The sequence below is a fragment of the Carcharhinus amblyrhynchos genome, unplaced genomic scaffold (assembly GCF_965287045.1).
Source record: "Carcharhinus amblyrhynchos unplaced genomic scaffold, sCarAmb.v2.hapA scaffold_897, whole genome shotgun sequence".
NCBI classification, from domain to species: Eukaryota; Metazoa; Chordata; class Chondrichthyes; order Carcharhiniformes; family Carcharhinidae; genus Carcharhinus; species Carcharhinus amblyrhynchos.
Genome location: NW_027650637.1, coordinates 27,191 through 45,000, shown reverse-complemented (window position 1 = coordinate 45,000; position 17,810 = coordinate 27,191). Strand labels below are relative to the sequence as shown.

At 54.7% G+C, this 17,810-nt stretch overlaps 1 protein-coding gene and 1 pseudogene across 2 annotated transcripts in view; one reads left to right on the top strand and one right to left on the bottom strand.

Annotated features, from left to right (window-relative positions):
- The window catches only part of LOC145340281 (uncharacterized), a 12,389-nt pseudogene extending 8,001 nt beyond the window's left edge, over positions 1-4,388 (top strand). The window contains exons 5-6 of the transcript XR_013886228.1: positions 2,309-2,419; positions 4,127-4,388. The product of XR_013886228.1 is annotated as an uncharacterized LOC145340281 (transcript). The remainder of the gene's footprint in view (positions 1-2,308; positions 2,420-4,126) is intronic.
- LOC145340280 (uncharacterized) overlaps positions 4,166-17,810 on the bottom strand; it is a 27,451-nt gene continuing 13,806 nt past the window's right edge. The window contains exons 5-9 of the mRNA XM_080184725.1: positions 16,904-17,065; positions 14,911-15,072; positions 12,710-12,876; positions 9,250-9,674; positions 4,166-4,362 (exon numbers count right to left, since the gene is read on the bottom strand). Coding sequence (XP_080040851.1) covers positions 4,166-4,362; positions 9,250-9,674; positions 12,710-12,876; positions 14,911-15,072; positions 16,904-17,065 — 1,113 coding nt within the window. The remainder of the gene's footprint in view (positions 4,363-9,249; positions 9,675-12,709; positions 12,877-14,910; positions 15,073-16,903; positions 17,066-17,810) is intronic.

Sequence of the window (17,810 nt, the reverse complement as noted above, 5' to 3'; positions counted from 1 at the left end):
ATGTGCAGGGTTAGGTGGATTGGCCATGCTAAATTGCTCCCAAATGTCCAAAGATGTGCAGGTTAGGTGGATTGGCCGTGCTAAATTGCTCCCAAGTGTCCAAAGATGTGCAGGTTAGGTGGATTGGCCATGCAAAGTTGTCCCTTAGTGTCCAAAGATGTGCAGGTTAGGTGGATTGGCCATGCAAGGTTGTCCCTTAGTGTCCAAAGATGTGCAGGTTAGGTGTATTGGCCATGCAAAGTTGTCCCTTAGTGTCCAAAGATGTGCAGGTTAGGTGGATTGGCCATGCAAAGTTGTCCCTTAGTGTCCAAAGATGTGTAGGTTAGGTGGATTGGCCATGCTAAATTGCCCCTTAGTGTCCAAGATGTGCAGGTTAGGTGGATTGGCCATGCAAAGTTGTCCCTTAGTGTCCAAAGATGTGCAGGTTAGGTGGATTGGCCATGCAAAGTTGTCCCTTAGTGTCCAAAGATGTGTAGGTTAGGTGGATTGGCCATGCTAAATTGTCCCTTAGTGTCCAAAGATGTGCAGGTTAGGTGGATTGGCCATGCTAAATTGCCCCTTAGTGTCCAAAGATGTGCAGGTTAGGTGGATTAGCCATGCTAAATTGTCCCTTGGTGTCCAAAGATGTGCAGGTTAGATGGATTGGCCATGCTAAATTGTCCCTTAGTGTCCAAAGATCTGTAGGTTAGATGGATTGGCCATGCTAAGTTGCCCCTTAGTGTCCAAAGATGTGCAGGTTAGGTGGATTGGCCATGCTAAATTGCCCCTTGGTGTCCAAAGAAAGGCAGCTTAGGGGGATCAGCGGGCTAAATACATGGGGTCACAGGGATAGGACCTGGGTCAGATACTTTGTCGGAGAGCTGGCACTGCCTCAATGTGGCAGGACACCAGAGAACCCGGAGGAAACCCACGCAGACACGGGCGGGGGAGAGAACGTGCAGTCTCTGCACAGACAGTGACCCCCAAGCTGGGAATCGAACCCGGGTCCCTCGCGCTGTGAGGCAGCAGTGCTAACCCACTGTGCTATGGGTTTGATGTGTCAAGGAGGGAAAGTTTTTAACGGAGATGTGAGGGGCAAGTGTATTTTACACAGAGGGTGGTAAGTGCCTGGAACGCGTTGCCAGAGGAGGTGATGGAAGCAGAAGCAATAGCAGTGAACATTGTCGAACAATACAGCAGGGTATAGATAAGACGGAAAATTGGGCGGAGAAATGGCGGATGGAATTTCATCCAGAGGTGATGCATTTTGGAAGAACTCATGTAGGGGGGGAGTTATACAATAAATGGCAGGGCTGTCAAGAGTGTAGAAACGCAGAGGGACCTGGGTGTGCGAGTCCACAGATCCTTGAAGATGGCAGCACAGGTGGAGAAGGTGGTGAAGAAGGCAGATGGCATGCTTGCCTTTGTAGGACCGGGTGTAGAGTATAAAAGCTGGAGCCTGATGTACAGCTGTATAGAACGTTGGTTAGGACCCATTTGGAGGACTGCGTCCAGTTCTGGTTGCCGCACTACCCAAGAAGGACTTAGAGGCTTTAGAGAGAGTGCAGAGGAGGTTTACCAAGGGGATGTTGCCCTGGTAGGGAGGGTCTTAGCTACGAGGAGAGATTGGGTGAACTGGGGGGACCTTTTCACACAGAGGGTGGTGGGGGCCTGGAATGCGCTGCCAAGTAGGGTGGTGGAGGCGGACGCGCTGGGATCGTTTCTCCGGATAGTTACGTGAGCAGACTGGCAATGGAGGGACACAGGAGAATGGCCCAGTTGGGCAGCACAGGTTGGAGGGCCGAAGGGCCTGTTTCCAGTGCCAGTCCCTGTTCCTCGTTCTTTTCTTTGTCCAGCGTTTCAGAGGCATCTTGCCAGATACCTGACTGCACAGGGTATGGAGCGACACGGAGCGAGCAGGGAATAGAGGGATAGGGAGCCAGCGGGGGGGGGGAACGGAGGGATAGGGAGGGCGCGGTGGGGACGGAGGGATAGGGAGGGCACGCAGGGGGGACGGAGGGAGAGGGAGCAAGCGGGGGGGGACGGAGGGATAGGGAGGGCGCGGTGGGGACGGAGGGATAGGGAGGGCGCCGGGGGGGACGGAGGGATAGGGAGGGCGTAGAGGCCAAAGGCCTTGAGAAAGGTGTCAAGTGTGATCACGGGCTTCATGAGCCGAGGGGGCCTGTCCCAGTCCTTGTGACTGACAGTCGGCTCCCAAACCACGTCCAGCACCGCCCCCCCACCCCGGCTAACCTTGCCCTCTCGCCCACCTTCCTGCACCCACTCCCCACCCCCTCTCATCCCCCCCCCCCACCCCCACCCCCCCCAGGTACAGCAGCTCTACAACATCAGTCAGAAATCCCGAGAGGAATGTCAGCGTATCCTGCAGGATTTCAGCTGGAGCCTGGAAAACGCCAGCCAGTACGTGCTCAAGAACAAGGTGGGTACACTGCCAGGGCGGGGGCGGTGTGGGAGCGGCCCACACGGGGGGGGGGGGTTAAACCTGGGGTCCGTCCCTGACTGCAGGTCCGCACTCCTGTTTCCAAATGCCATCCTCAGGCAAACAGTGGAGGGTAGGGAGAGGCAGTGTAGAGGGAGCTTTACTCTGTATCTAACCCCGTGCTGTACCTGTCCTGGGAGTGTTTGATGGGGACAGTGTAGAGGGAGCTTTACTCTGTATCTAACCCCGTGCTGTACCTGTCCTGGGAGTGTTTGATGGGGGGACAGTGTAGAGGGAGCTTTACTCTGTATCTAACCCGTGCTGTACCTGTCCTGGGAGTGTTTGATGGGGGGACAGTGTAGAGGGAGCTTTACTCTGTATCTAACCCCGTGCTGTACCTGTCCTGGGAGTGTTTGATGGGGGGACAGTGTAGAGGGAGCTTTACTCTGTATCTAACCCCGTGCTGTACCTGTCCTGGGAGTGTTTGATGGGGGGACAGTGTAGAGGGAGCTTTACTCTGTATCTAACCCTGTGCTGTACCTGTCCTGGGAGTGTTTGATGGGGGAGACAGTGTAGAGGGAGCTTTACTCTGTATCTAACCCTGTGTTTGTACCTGTCCTGGGATGTTTGATGGGGACAGTGTAGTAGAGGGAGCTTTACTCTGTATCTAACCCCCGTGCTGTACCTGTCCTGGGAGTGTTTGATGGGGGGACAGCGTAGAGGGAGCTTTACTCTGTATCTAACCCTGTGCTGTACCTGTCCTGGGAGTGTTTGATGGGGGGACAGTGTAGAGGGAGCTTTACTCTGTATCTAACCCCGTGCTGTACCTGTCCTGGGAGTGTTTGATGGGGGGGGACAGTGTAGAGGGAGCTTTACTCTGTATCTAACCCTGTGCTGTACCTGTCCTGGGAGTGTTTGATGGGGGGACAGTGTAGAGGGAGCTTTACTCTGTATCTAACCCCGTGCTGTACCTGTCCTGGGAGTGTTTGATGGGGGACAGTGTAGAGGGAGCTTTACTCTGTATCTAACCCCGTGCGAGTGTTTGATGGGGGGACAGTGTAGCGGGAGCTTTACTCTGTATCTAACCCCGTGCTGTACCTGTCCTGGGAGTGTTTGATGGGGGGACAGTGTAGAGGGAGCTTTACTCTGTATCTAACCCCGTGCTGTACCTGTCCTGGGAGTGTTTGATGGGGACAGTGTAGAGGGAGCTTTACTCTGTATCTAACCCCGTGCTGTACCTGTCCTGGGAGTGTTTGATGGGGGGACAGTGTAGAGGGAGCTTTACTCTGTATCTAACCCCGTGCTGTACCTGTCCTGGGAGTGTTTGATGGGGGGGACAGTGTAGAGGGAGCTTTACTCTGTATCTAACCCTGTGTTGTACCTGTCCTGGGAGTGTTTGATGGGGACAGTGTAGAGGGAGCTTTACTCTGTATCTAACCCCGTGCTGTACCTGTCCTGGGAGTGTTTGATGGGGACAGTGTAGAGGGAGCTTTACTCTGTATCTAACCCCGTGCTGTACCTGTCCTGGGAGTGTTTGATGGGGGGACAGTGTAGAGGGAGCTTTACTCTGTATCTAACCCCGTGCTGTACCTGTCCTGGGAGTGTTTGATGGGGGGACAGTGTAGAGGGAGCTTTACTCTGTATCTGGACCTGTGAGTGATCGATACTCAGTGCGTTTATCTGGATGAACGCCTTGTTTATTTGCAGTTGAAATCCTGACCAAGGCGCGAGGAGCGGAAGGAATCTTTATTCAGCGTTGCCGTGGACACCGGAATGTCGGGGGGGTTGCTTATTATTGGATGTCCAGTTGACCCGAGCTGGACTGGAGATTCTCGAGTTCTGTGGTCGATCGAGGGACACTTTCTGGAGTAAATCCTGCGTGCCAACTGGTGGGCGTCCGGTCGATGACGTGTGGCGTAGTTTGTGGACATCCTTCGAGACCTCTGGGGGGGGCAGGGTGGGGTTGACATTGGGCCAGTAACCCCTACCTTCCCCCCCCCCCCCTCCACCCCCTCTGCCCGACTGTACGAGGTGGCGAGCCGCGCCCTGCGAGAACATTGGACACAGTCCCTGCCGTCGGACGTGGATCCGGGACCGAGGCCGCTTCAGTTCCCCTCCCCCCCCCCCCCCCCCCCCCGATGGATTTCACTCCGGACGCGCTCGCCGTGTCGGGAATGCCGCGCTTCCGGGCGGCGTGCCCAGGATTCTCGTCTTCGCCGTTCAATAAATCTCGCTTCGACCAAAATCTCCCAGTTTCTGGTTGGAATTTGTAGCACGGCGCAGGTCGTTCGGCCCATCCGCTCCATACTGGCGTCTCTCCTCCGTCCGCACCTCCTGACCCATCCCCGCGTCCATCCGTTCCCTTCTCCCGCCTGCGTTCATCCTGATTTCCCCCACCGCCATCCATGTCCCAACGCCATTTACTTCCCCACTCCCCCCGTGGGAGCGAGTCCCACACTCCCCCCCCGTGGGAGCGAGTCCCACACTCTCCCCCCGTGGGAGCGAGTCCCACACTCTCCCCCCGTGGGAGCGAGTCCCACACTCTCCCCCCGTGGGAGCGAGTCCCACATTCTCCCCCCCCATGGGAGCGAGTCCCACACTCTCCCCCCGTGGGAGCGAGTCCCACACTCTCCCCCCGTGGGAGCGAGTCCCACACTCTCCCCCCGTGGGAGCGAGTCCCACACTCTCCCCCCGTGGGAGCGAGTCCCACACTCTCCCCCCGTGGGAGCGAGTCCCACACTCTCCCCCCGTGGGAGCGAGTCCCACACTCTCCCCCCGTGGGAGCGAGTCCCACACTCTCCCCCCGTGGGAGCGAGTCCCACACTCTCCCCCCGTGGGAGCGAGTCCCACACTCTCCCCCCGTGGGAGCGAGTCCCACATTCTCCCCCACACCCCATGGGCGCAGTGTCAAAGGTTGGGGAGTGTGAAGGGGGGGCATTTCCAGATGCCCTTGGAGGGACTGTCCTTAGCCTTGTGCCCACCCCCTGGGAAGGTGTGTCCGCTCCCAGCAGGGTCTGTGCGCCAGGTTAACCTCCCTCCAGTCACATTGTAAAGCTCTCCCCTCTTGTCACGTGATCTGTGGGGGGAGCGGCTGAAGGTCACATCCCAATGTTGGGGGAGCTGAGAGGGGAGGCGACAGAGCGAGCCGGAGGGGGACCACGCTAACGAGATGTCTAAATGAGAGATTCCCGACTCGTTACATCAATGGTGGGGGAGGGTTGGGGAGGGCTGCGTTGCGAACCCTCGCTCATGGCATCGTGCAGGATCTTTGTCCCCCATCTTGGCCTCCGGGTTAATTCCCCAGTCCGTGTGTGTCCGGCTGGAAAACATTGACCAATGGACCTTCCTGAAGAAACTCCAAAGAGCTGCAAATGTAACCCAATCCCATCACTCAAACCAGCCTCCCATCCATCGACTCTGTCTACACTTCCCGCTGCCTCGGGGAAAAGCAGCCGGCATAATCAAGGACCCCACACACCCCGGACATTCTCTCTTCCACCTTCTTCTGTCGGGGAAAAAGATACAAAAGTCTGAGGTCACGTACCGACCGACTCAAGAACAGCTTCTTCCCTGCTGCCGTCAGACTTTTGAATGGACCCACCTCGCATTAAGTTGATCTTTCTCTACACCCTAGCTATGACTGGAACACTACATTCTGCACCCTCTCCTTTCCTTCTCTATGAACGGTATGCTTTGTCTGTATAGTGTGCAAGAAACAATACTTTTCACTGTGTCCCAATACATGTGACAATAATCAATCAAATCAAATTCTTCTCGAGAAACAGTATGTTTTGTGTGGCACAGTGGGTTAGCACTGCTGCCTCACAGCGCCAGGTCACTGTCTGTGTGGAGTCTGGCACATTCTCCCCGTGTCTGCCTGGGTTTCCTCCAGCTGCACCGGTTTCCTCCCACAGTCTGAAAGATGTGCGGGTCAGGTGGATTGGCCATGCTAAATTGCCCCTTAGTGTCCAAAGATGTGCAGGTTAGGGTGGATTGGCCATGCTAATTGAGTATCCAAAGATGTGCAGGTTAGGGTGGATTGGCCATGCTAATTGAGTATCCAAAGATGTGCAGGTTAGGGTGGATTGGCCATGCTAATTGATTATCCAAAGATGTGCAGGTTAGGGTGGATTGGCCATGCTAATTGAGTATCCAAAGATGTGCAGGTTAGGGTGGATTGGCCATGCTAATTGAGTATCCAAAGATGTGCAGGTTAGGGTGGATTGGCCATGCTAATTGAGTATCCAAAGATGTGCAGGTTAGGGTGGATTGGCCATGCTAATTGAGTATCCAAAGATGTGCAGGTTAGGGTGGATTGGCCATGCTAAATTGCCCCTTAGTCGATAAAGATGTGCAGGTTCAGGAGAATCAGAGGACAGATTACACTGATGGGGCCTGGATGGGATGTTCTGTCAGAGAGTTGATGCAGACTTGAAAAAGATACAAAACTCTGAGGTCACGTACCCACCGACACAAGAACAGTTTTTGGCGCTGCTCCTTCACCAGGTGAGTTCAGAACCGCACCATATACAGAGAAATTGCAATTGTGTCTGTTTGTACATGCTGTGTTTGTGTGGCTGTCTCTCCCCTTGCCTGGTTGGGGGTGGGATAGCAGTGCTCGTGATTCCAGGTGGACTTGGGTTTGGTGTGGTGAGACTTCTTAGCATGAGGTGGCTTCAGCAGATAATGTAAAGGAGACTCCAAAGAGATTCTACAAGGATATTCAGAGTAACTCGGGAGAGAATAGGGCACCATAAGTAACTACAAAGTCATCGATATGTGGAGCCCCAGGCGATGGGTTGGATGCTAAATGAATGCTTCTCGTCAGTTGGAACTGTGGAGAAAAATATGGAAGCTTGGGAACTGGGGGAAATAAATAATGGTCCACATTATAGAACAGGAGGTGCTTGGGGTCCTAAAATGCATAAAAGTAGATAAATCCCCGGGACCTGATCAAGTGTATCCCATGGGAAGCTCAGGAAGAAATTGTAGGGCTCCCGAGCGGAGATATCTGTACCATCAGCAAAGGAACTTGGTGCAGGGAAAAGCATGGGAAACAGTCTGTGGTGGGCAAGTTGCCAGGAGATGTTCTGAGACAGGATTACAGGCATTTGGGAGAGGCAAGGACTGATTGGGGACAGTCAGCGTGGCTTTGTGAGTGGAAAATCACGTCTCGCACATTTGATTGAAAAGGGGTGACCGGGAGATTGGATGAGGGCAGCGCAGTGAGTGTTGTCTTTGGCGAGGACTTAGACAACATGTTAGACTTGTCAGTAAAATCGTGAGGGAGACGTGAATAGCCAAGAGGTTTTCCCCACACACATGGTGTGTCTGGAATGCCAGAGTGGGTGAGAGAGGCAGGTACAAAGATTGGGAGGCATTTGGACAGGTACGTGCAAGGTTTCAAGGGATATGGGCCAAACGCAGGCAAGTGGAAAAGACTTGGGTTTGGGAAACCTTAGTTAGGAGGTTGGAGAAACTTTAGCCGGGAGAAGAGGTTGGAGAAACTTGGTTTGTTCTCACTGGGACAACGGAGGTTGAGGGGAGGGAGACCTGATAGGAGTCTACAAGGTTATGAGGGGCAGAGTGGACAGGCAGAAGCTTTTTCCCCCAGGGTGGAAGAGTCAATGACTTGGGGGGGGCGCAGGTTTAAGGGGCAAGGTTTAAAGGAGATGTACGAGGCAAGTTTTTAACACAGAGGGTGATGGGTGCCTGGAACTCGTTCCACTGCCTCGTTGGGAGGCAGTGGAAGCAGATACGGTAGTGAGTTTTGAGGGGCGTCTGGACAAATACAAATAGGATGGGGAATAGAGGGATATGGTCCTGGGAAGGGTAGGGGGTTTTAGTTCAGTTGGGGCAGTGCAGGAGTGGAGGGGTCGCAGGACCTGTTCCTGTGCTGTCATTTCCTTTGTTCTTTGTTCCCTGCTGCTGTCAGACTTTTGAATGGACCTACCTCGCATTAAGTTGATCTTTCTCTACACCCTAGCTATGACTGTAACACTACATTCTGCACTCTCTCCTTTCTCTCCTTTCCTTCTCTATGAACGGTATGCTTTGTCTGTATAGCGCGCAAGAAACAATACTTTTCACCGTATCCCAATACACGTGACAATAATAAATCAAATCCTTCTCCCCTATGTACTCTATGAACAGTATGTTGTCTGTATAGCGCGCAAGAAACAATACTTCTCACTGTATCCCAATACATGCGACAACAATAAATCAAATCCTTCTCCCCTGTGTACTCTATGAACGGTATGCTTTGTCTGTATAGCGCACAAGAAACAATACTTTTCACTGTATCCCAATACATGTGACAATAATAAATCAAATCCTTCTCCCCTATGTACTCTATGAATGGTATGCTTTGTCTGTATAGCGCACAAGAAACAATACTTTTCACTGTGTCCCAATACATGTGACAATAATAAATCAAATCAGAAACAAATTATGTTCCATTCAACAGACAATTGAGCAGAGTGAATGGTAAATATTCTACTGATCATTTATTAGATATTGACGGGGAGGGGGTGAGTGTGGCGGTTCGAAGGTCCGTCCTCCCTTCGGGGCATCGTGGGATCATCTCCTCTTCCCGTGGAAGGTGGGGCGTTCCTGAGGACGGATAAAGGTGGGGCGACCAATGGGATGGAAGGGAATGGGCGTGAGTGGGGCAGGGGGGGGGTTGGAGGTCGGAGGTCAAAGGTCTGAGGTGGACGGTGACGTGGGCAAACCTCCAGGAATGGGTGCGCCCAGGGTCGTTGGCAGCACGCAACACCCCCCCCTCCCTCCCACCCCACCCCACCCCAAAGAAGTCCTGCTGGTCACCTCACGGCGGAATTCCCTCACGCCATTCCGGAACGTTCCGCTCAGCGATTTGGACGCGCAGCAGCCCGAGGTAATGTCCGATACCGCTCTTTCTGTCTTGTGCGTCGGGTTTGGGAGCCGTGATCCAAAGGTTGGCGGTGGGGGGGGGGGGGGGGGGGGTGGGATGTAGAGTCCAGGGTTTTCCCAGGAAAAGGGGCGTTGCGTCCCGTGTAAACTCTGCGCGTCCGGGTCCGTCTTTGGCCTCGCGTGCGCGGTTGCACGGACTGTTCCCCCCGCCGGCGGCGGCGCCTCCCGGAGCTTTGACGGAATCGGTCTAGGCCCCGAAGCCTGTTCGGTTCGGCCCAGCCAGGGAGAGCGGTGGCTGACGGGACATCCTAACCCCGGGGTGGCGTGTGAGGTGAGGAGCCGGGAGATCCGACCGGATCGGGAGCTGAGAGGGGCGGCGACACCCGTCACCTCTCACCCACGTTCCGGGGGTCTCTCAGAGATTCCCCACTGTCCTCCTGACGGTCCATGGGATCTCCGCCTCTCTTGGTTTCCGTGGTCCTGTTCCCTGAACTTTGACCCCTGCCCGACAACCGCCCCCCCCCCACCCCGTCTACCGCATTCTCTCCCTCTCCCCCACACTCCCTCCCCACTTCCCTCTCTCTCCATCCCCACTCTTCCTCCTCCCTTTCTTCTCTCCCGCCATCCCACATTCTCTCTCTCTTCCTCTCTCCCTCCATCCTACATTCTCTCTCTCCATCCCCACTCTTCCTCCTCCCTTCCCTCTCTCCCTCTCCCTCCTCTCTTTACTTTCTCTCTCTCTCTCTCCATCCCCCCCAATCCCTCCCACTCTCCCCCCTCCCTTCCCTCTCTCCTTCTCCCCATCCCACGTTCCGCCCCTCATCCCCCTCCTTTCTTTCTCTCTCCCCCTCTCTTTCTCCATCCGACCTTCTCTCCCTCTCTCCATCCCCCCTTCCCTCTGTCCCTCTCTCTCTCTTCATCCACATTCTCTCCCTCTTAGCCTCCTTCTTTTTCTCTCTCCTCCTCTTTCTCCATCCCACACTCTCTCCCTCCTCCCCTTCGCTCTCTCTCCTTCTCCCCCATCCCACACTCTCTCCCTCCTCCCTTCGCTCTCTCTCCTTCTTCCCCCATCCCACGTTCTCTCCCTCTGCCCGGACTTCCTCTGCTCCCTTCACTCTCTCTCTCTGCCACTCCATCCCACTTTCTCTTCCTCTCCCCCCACGCTCCCTCCTCCCCTCCCTCCTTTCTCTCTCTATTCCAAATTCTCTGCCTCTCCCCAATATTTCCTCCTCCCTTCCCTCCCTCTCTCCCTCCAGTCCACATTCTTTCCTCCTTCTCTGTCCTACCTTTTCCCCCTCACTTGCCCTCACTGTGTACTGTTCGCTTTCTCCTCTGTTCCTTTCCCTCTCCCTGTCTACCTCTCCCTCACCAGCCGTAATCGATCTCTCCTGCATCTTAATCTGCTGAACCTCTTTGCAAATGTTTAACGTTCCCAGTTTCATCCATAAACAAGAAACTCTCAATCCTTACCCTGCTGAATAAACCCTGCACGGTTACACAGTGAGCGATCCTTACCCTGCTGAATAAACTCTGTACGGTTACACAGTGAGCGATCCTTACCCTGCTGAATAAACCCTGTACGGTTACACAGTGAGCGATCCTTACCCTGCTGAATAAACCCTGGACGGTTACACAGTGAGCGATCCTTACCCTGCTGAATAAACTCTGTACGGTTACACAGTGAGTGATCCTTACCCTGCTGAATAAACCCTGGACGGTTACACAGTGAGCGATCCTTACCCTGCTGAATAAACCCTGTACGGTTACACAGTGAGCGATCCTTACCCTGCTGAATAAACCCTGTACGGTTACACAGTGAGCGATCCTTACCCTGCTGAATAAACCCTGTACGGTTACACAGTGAGCGATCCTTACCCTGCTGAATAAACCCTGTACGGTTACACAGTGAGCGATCCTTACCCTGCTGAATAAACCCTGCACGGTTACACAGTGAGCGATCCTTACCCTGCTGAATAAACCCTGGACGGTTACACAGTGAGCGATCCTTACCTGCTGAATAAACCCTGTACGGTTACACAGTGAGCGATCCTTACCCTGCTGAATAAACCCTGTACGGTTACACAGTGAGCGATCCTTACCCTGCTGAATAAACCCTGTACGGTTACACAGTGAGCGATCCTTACCCTGCTGAATAAACCCTGTACGGTTACACAGTGAGCGATCCTTCCCCTGCTGAATAAACCCTGCACGGTTACACAGTGAGCGATCCTTCCCCTGCTGAATAAACCCTGTACGGTTACACAGTGAGCGATCCTTACCCTGCTGAATAAACCCTGTACGGTTACACAGTGAGCGATCCTTCCCCTGCTGAATAAACCCTGCACGGTCACACAGTGAGCGATCCTTCCCCTGCTGAATAAACCCTGCACGGTCACACAGTGAGCGATCCTTCCCTGCTGAATAAACCCTGCACGGTCACACAGTGAGCGATCCTTACCCTGCTGAATAAACCCTGCACGGTCACACAGTGAGCGATCCTTACCCTGCTGAATAAACCCTGCACGGTCACACAGTGAGCGATCCTTACCCTGCTGAATAAACCCTGCACGGTCACACAGTGAGCGATCCTTCCCCTGCTGAATAAACCCTGCACGGTCACACAGTGAGCGATCCTTACCCTGCTGAATAAACCTGCACGGTCACACAGTGAGCGATCCTTACCCTGCTGAATAAACCCTGCACGGTCACACAGTGAGCGATCCTTACCCTGCTGAATAAACTCTGTACGGTCACACAGTGAGCGATCCTTACCCTGCTGAATAAACCCTGTACGGTCACACAGTGAGCGATCCTTACCCTGCTGAATAAACCCTGTACGGTCACACAGTGAGCGATCCTTACCCTGCTGAATAAACCCTGCACGGTTACACAGTGAGCGATCCTTACCCTGCTGAATAAACCCTGCACGGTCACACAGTGAGCGATCCTTACCCTGCTGAATAAACCCTGCACGGTTACACAGTGAGTGATCCTTACCCTGCTGAATTAACAATAATTCTGTACAGTTACACGGTGAGTGATCTGGACCCTCAGGGAGAGATTGGGGACTTGCTGGAGGGTTTGGCAACCTTTTGTGGGGCGGACCTTAGCATCGCTGGTGGGGTTAGTCAGCAGCGTGGGGGACGCGGACGGCAGAGGGCGGGTTCCAGAACGTTTTTTGGGGTTCGGTTCGTACGGGGCGGATTGGCGCCACGAGGGAGCGTGCCTGCCTGATACGGATTTCTCTCTCCACACACCCCACCACCACCCCCCATCTCTGACCCCCATCCCGCCCCACACAGCCCCACCCCTATCATGAATACAGTCCGAGGTGGCGGGGGGGTGGGGGGATCTCTTGTGTAAGCTGGGGCGTGGGTGTGGGATCAGGGGCTCCTGAACGCTTCCAGTCCTGAAGCGCTGAGGGGCGTCGGACTCTCTGTCCAAGGCCACACGAAAGAAATCTCAGTCGTCCTCGCCGGGGCGAGTGGAGGGGTGGGCTGTGCCAGGCTAATGCCACACCCCGTCGCGCTGCTGACGGCTCTTTCCCCTTTCGAAGAACATAAATCCTGCGGGGTACGGGAGGAAACGGAAAAATATTTACACCCGTTAGTCTCAACTGCACAGACTCAACAGATCGAGAGAGAGAAAGAACAACAATTTGTGCCGCGCGGGAAGAGAGTACGGATCGGCCGGCGAGCAGGAACCTGATTGCTCGGGCTGCTGTTTTGGGGAATGCACCAGGGGACAGTTAACTGCCGAGCGTTCGGGAGCACAGTGGGTTAGCACCGCTGCCTCTCAGCGCCAGGGACCGGGTTCGATTCCGGTGGCACACAGTGGGTTAGCACTGCTGCCTCACAGCGCCAGGGACCCGGGTTCGATTCCCGGTGACACACAGTGGGTTAGCACTGCTGCCTCACAGCGCCAGGGACCCGGGTTCGATTCCCAGTGGCACACAGTGGGTTAGCACTGCTGCCTCACAGCGCCAGGGACCTGGGTTCGATTCCCAGTGGCACACAGTGGGTTAGCACTGCTGCCTCACAGCGCCAGGGACCCGGGTTCGATTCCCAGTGGCACACAGTGGGTTCACACTGCTGCCTCACAGCGCCAGTGACCTGGGTTCGATTCCCAGTGGCACAGTGGGTTAGCGCTGCTGCCTCACGGTGCCAGCGACTGGGTTCGATTCCCGGCTCGGGTCACTGTCTGTGCAGAGTCTGCACATTCTCCCCATGTCTGTGTGGGTTTCCTCCAGGTACACCAGTTTCCTCCCACAGTCCGAAAGACGTGCTGGTTAGGGTGCATTGGCCGTGCTAAATTCTCCCTCAGTGTTACCCGAACAGGCGCCGGAGTGTGGCGACCAGGGGATTTTCACAGTAACTTCATTGTGATGTCAATGTAAGCCCACTTGTGACACTGATAAATAAACTTTCTTTAAAAAACTGGTTCAACACAAGCTAGCTGATAGAATCCCGATGATGCGGAATGAGGCCATTCAGTCCCTCGTGTCTGCACTGACCACAGTCCCACCCAGGCCCTATCTCCATAACCCCACCCACTCAGCCAAGCCAGTTACCCTGATATTCAGGGGTAATTTAGCACGGCCAATCCACCTAAAGCCCACATCTTTAGATTGTGGGGGGAAACCGGAGCACCCGGAGGAAACCCACGCAGACACGGGGAGAATGTGCAGACTCCGCACAGACAGTGACCCCCAAACCAGGAAGCAAAACCGGGTCCCAGCACTGTGGGGCAGCAGTGCTAACCACTGGAGAATATCAGAGAGTGTTATAGTGAGGGGGTGTGTGGGGAATATCACAGAGTGTTACAGTGAGGGGGTGTGGGGTATATCAGAGAGTGTTACAGTGAGGGGGGGTGTGGGGTATATCAGAGAGTGTTACAGTGAGGGGTGTGTGGGGTATATCAGAGAGTGTTACAGTGAGGGGGGGGGTGTGTGGGGTATATCAGAGAGTGTTACAGTGAGGGGGGTGTGGGGTATATCAGAGAGTGTTACAGTGAGGGGGGGGTGGGGTATATCAGAGAGTGTTACAGTGAGGGGGGGTGGGGTATATCAGAGAGTGTTACAGTGAGGGGGGGGTGGGGTATATCAGAGAGTGTTACAGTGAGGGGGGGTGTGTGTGGGGTATATCAGAGAGTGTTACAGTGAGGGGGGGTGTGGGGTATATCAGAGAGTGTTACAGTGAGGGGGGGGTGTGTGTGGGGTATATCAGAGAGTGTTACAGTGAGGGGGGGTGTGGGTATATCAGAGAGTGTTACAGTGAGGGGGGTGTGGGGTATATCAGAGAGTGTTACAGTGAGGGGGGGGTGTGGGGTATATCAGAGAGTGTTACAGTGAGGGGGGGGTGTGGGGTATATCAGAGAGTGTTACAGTGAGGGGTGTGGGGTATATCAGAGAGTGTTACAGTGAGGGGGAGTGTGGGGTATATCAGAGAGTGTTACAGTGAGGGGGGGTGTGGGGTATATCAGAGAGTGTTACAGTGAGGGGGAGTGTGGGGTATATCAGAGAGTGTTACAGTGAGGGGGGGGGTGGGGTATATCCACGTGTTGTGGATGTGGATCGAGGGATCCTGGGCGAAGGTACTTACGATAAGGAAACAGGCTCCGATCAGACAGGCTTTGATATTGACATCCAGGTCCATGGGGAACTGCACCCCGAAATTGTCAGCATCCGTCAAAACCTCCTTGGCAATTCCACTCCACTGCTTACTGATCCGTCCGATACTCCGAGATTCATTGGGGGGCTTCACCTATAATACACACAGTGTTATCCCCCCTCACTGTAACACTCTCTGATATACCCCACACCCCCCTCACTGTACACTCTCTGATATACCCCACACCCCCTCACTGTAACACTCTCTGATATACCCCACAACCCCCTCACTGTAACACTCTCTGATATACCCCACACCCCCTCACTGTAACACTCTCTGACATACCCCACACCCCCCCCCCTCACTGTAACACTCTCTGATATACCCCACACCCCCCTCACTGTAACACTCTCTGATATACCCCACACACCCCTCACTGTAACACTCTCTGATATACCCCACACCCCCCCTCACTGTAACACTCTCTGATATACCCCACACCCCCCCCCCTCACTGTAACACTCTCTGATATACCCCACACACCCCTCACTGTAACACTCTCTGATATACCCCACACACCCCTCACTGTAACACTCTCTGATATACCCCACACCCCCCTCACTGTAACACTCTCTGATATACCCCACACACCCCTCACTGTAACACTCTCTGATATACCCCACACCCCCCCTCACTGTAACACTCTCTGATATACCCACACCCCCCCTCACTGTAACACTCTCTGATATACCCCACACCCCCCTCACTGTAACACTCTCTGATATACCCCACACACCCCTCACTGTAACACTCTCTGATATACCCCACACCCCCCCTCACTGTAACACTCTCTGATATACCCCACACCCCCCCCCTCACTGTAACACTCTCTGATATACCCCACACCCCCCTCACTGTAACACTCTCTGATATACCCCACACCCCCCTCACTGTAACACTCTCTGATATACCCCACACCCCCTCACTGTAACACTCTCTGATATACCCCACCCCCCTCACTGTAACACTCTCTGATATACCCCACACCCCCCTCACTGTAACACTCTCTGATATACCCCACACCCCCCTCACTGTAACACTCTCTGATATACCCCACACCCCCCCCTCACTGTAACACTCTCTGATATACCCCACACCCCCTCACTGTAACACTCTCTGATATACCCCACACCCCCCTCACTGTAACACTCTCTGATATACCCCACACCCCCTCACTGTAACACTCTCTGATATACCCCACACCCCCCTCACTGTAACACTCTCTGATATACCCCACACCCCCCCTCACTGTAACACTCTCTGATATACCCCACACACCCCCCCTCACTGTAACACTCTGATATACCCCACACCCCCCCTCACTGTAACACTCTCTGATATACCCCACACCCCCCCTCACCTGTAACACTCTCTGATATACCCACACCCCCTCACTGTAACACTCTCTGATATACCCCACACCCCCCCTCACTGTAACACTCTCTGATATACCCCACACCCCCCCTCACTGTAACACTCTCTGATATACCCCACACACCCCCCCTCACTGTAACACTCTGATATACCCCACACCCCCCTCACTGTAACACTCTCTGATATACCCCACACCCCCTCACTGTAACACTCTCTGATATACCCCACACCCCCTCACTGTAACACTCTCTGATATACCCCACACCCCCCCTCACTGTAACACTCTCTGATATACCCCACACCCCCCCCTCACTGTAACACTCTCTGATATACCCCCCACACCACCCCTCACTGTAACACTCTCTGATATACCCCACACCCCCCCTCACTGTAACACTCTCTGATATACCCCACACCCTTTCCCCTCTTCCCCTCCAGTGCCATCCCCACCCCCCGCCCTCCAAATCGCTCCATCCTTGTTCCCCATCCCCTGTGCTGCCCCCACGCGCCCCCCCCTCCCTCCCCTCCCCTCCCCCTCCTCAAGCCTCACCTCAAAGTTGATATCCCCGCAGCAGTTGCAGGCGAAACAGGGTCCCACTATCCTCAGCACCGTGTCCCTCTCCACCCCCTGGACAGAGAACTTGGGCAGGCAGGGGTGCCAGGTTTGTCTTATGTAGCCGATGGTGTTGCCCGGAGGCGACTGCACTTCCATCTGTTTGGGGGGGGGAACAGAGACACGCGGTGAGCCACGGATCGGGGCGGGGAGGGGTGGTTGGGGACAGCTCGCCCTCTGTGTCCCCAGACCCCGTGCGCTGTCCGGTTCTGTCTCTGTCGTGACGCCCCACCCTGTTGAATGACCCACTTGCCCCCCCACCCCACCAACCTCCACTCCGTTGACCGTGCAACATCAGAGAATCCTCCAGGATGCCATTTGGCCCATCTCGGCTACTCAGCTGCACCCACCCCAATCCCAGTTGTGCCCTATCCCCGCCACCCTATGTATTTACCCTGCCAATCCCATCCACCCCCCCTGTTGGGCCAAGTGGCTTACGATACTCGTTCTACGCCCATGACGGTGTAGGCCAAATCCCCCCCTCCAATTCCATTTTCGAGTTTTCCCGTGGGGGACAGTGGGTCGGATCTCAAACAGTGATTAGACCTCGTACGGGAAGGAGATGGAGAACCGGGCGCAGTGACCGTCGTCTCGCCCTCGATGTCAACAGCACGAAGGAGATTGTCATCGACCGCAGGAAGAGTGACGGAGAACATGCCCTGAGATGGCAGGGGTAGGCTTTTCACTCAGAGGGTGGTGAGTGAGTGGAATCGGGGGGTGGTAGGGGTGGAGGCTAACTCGCTGGGGTCTTTTAAGAGACTTCTGGATGAGTACGTGGGATTTAATGGGATTGAGGGTTATAGATAGGCCTGGTAGGTAGGGATATCATCGGTACAACTTGTGG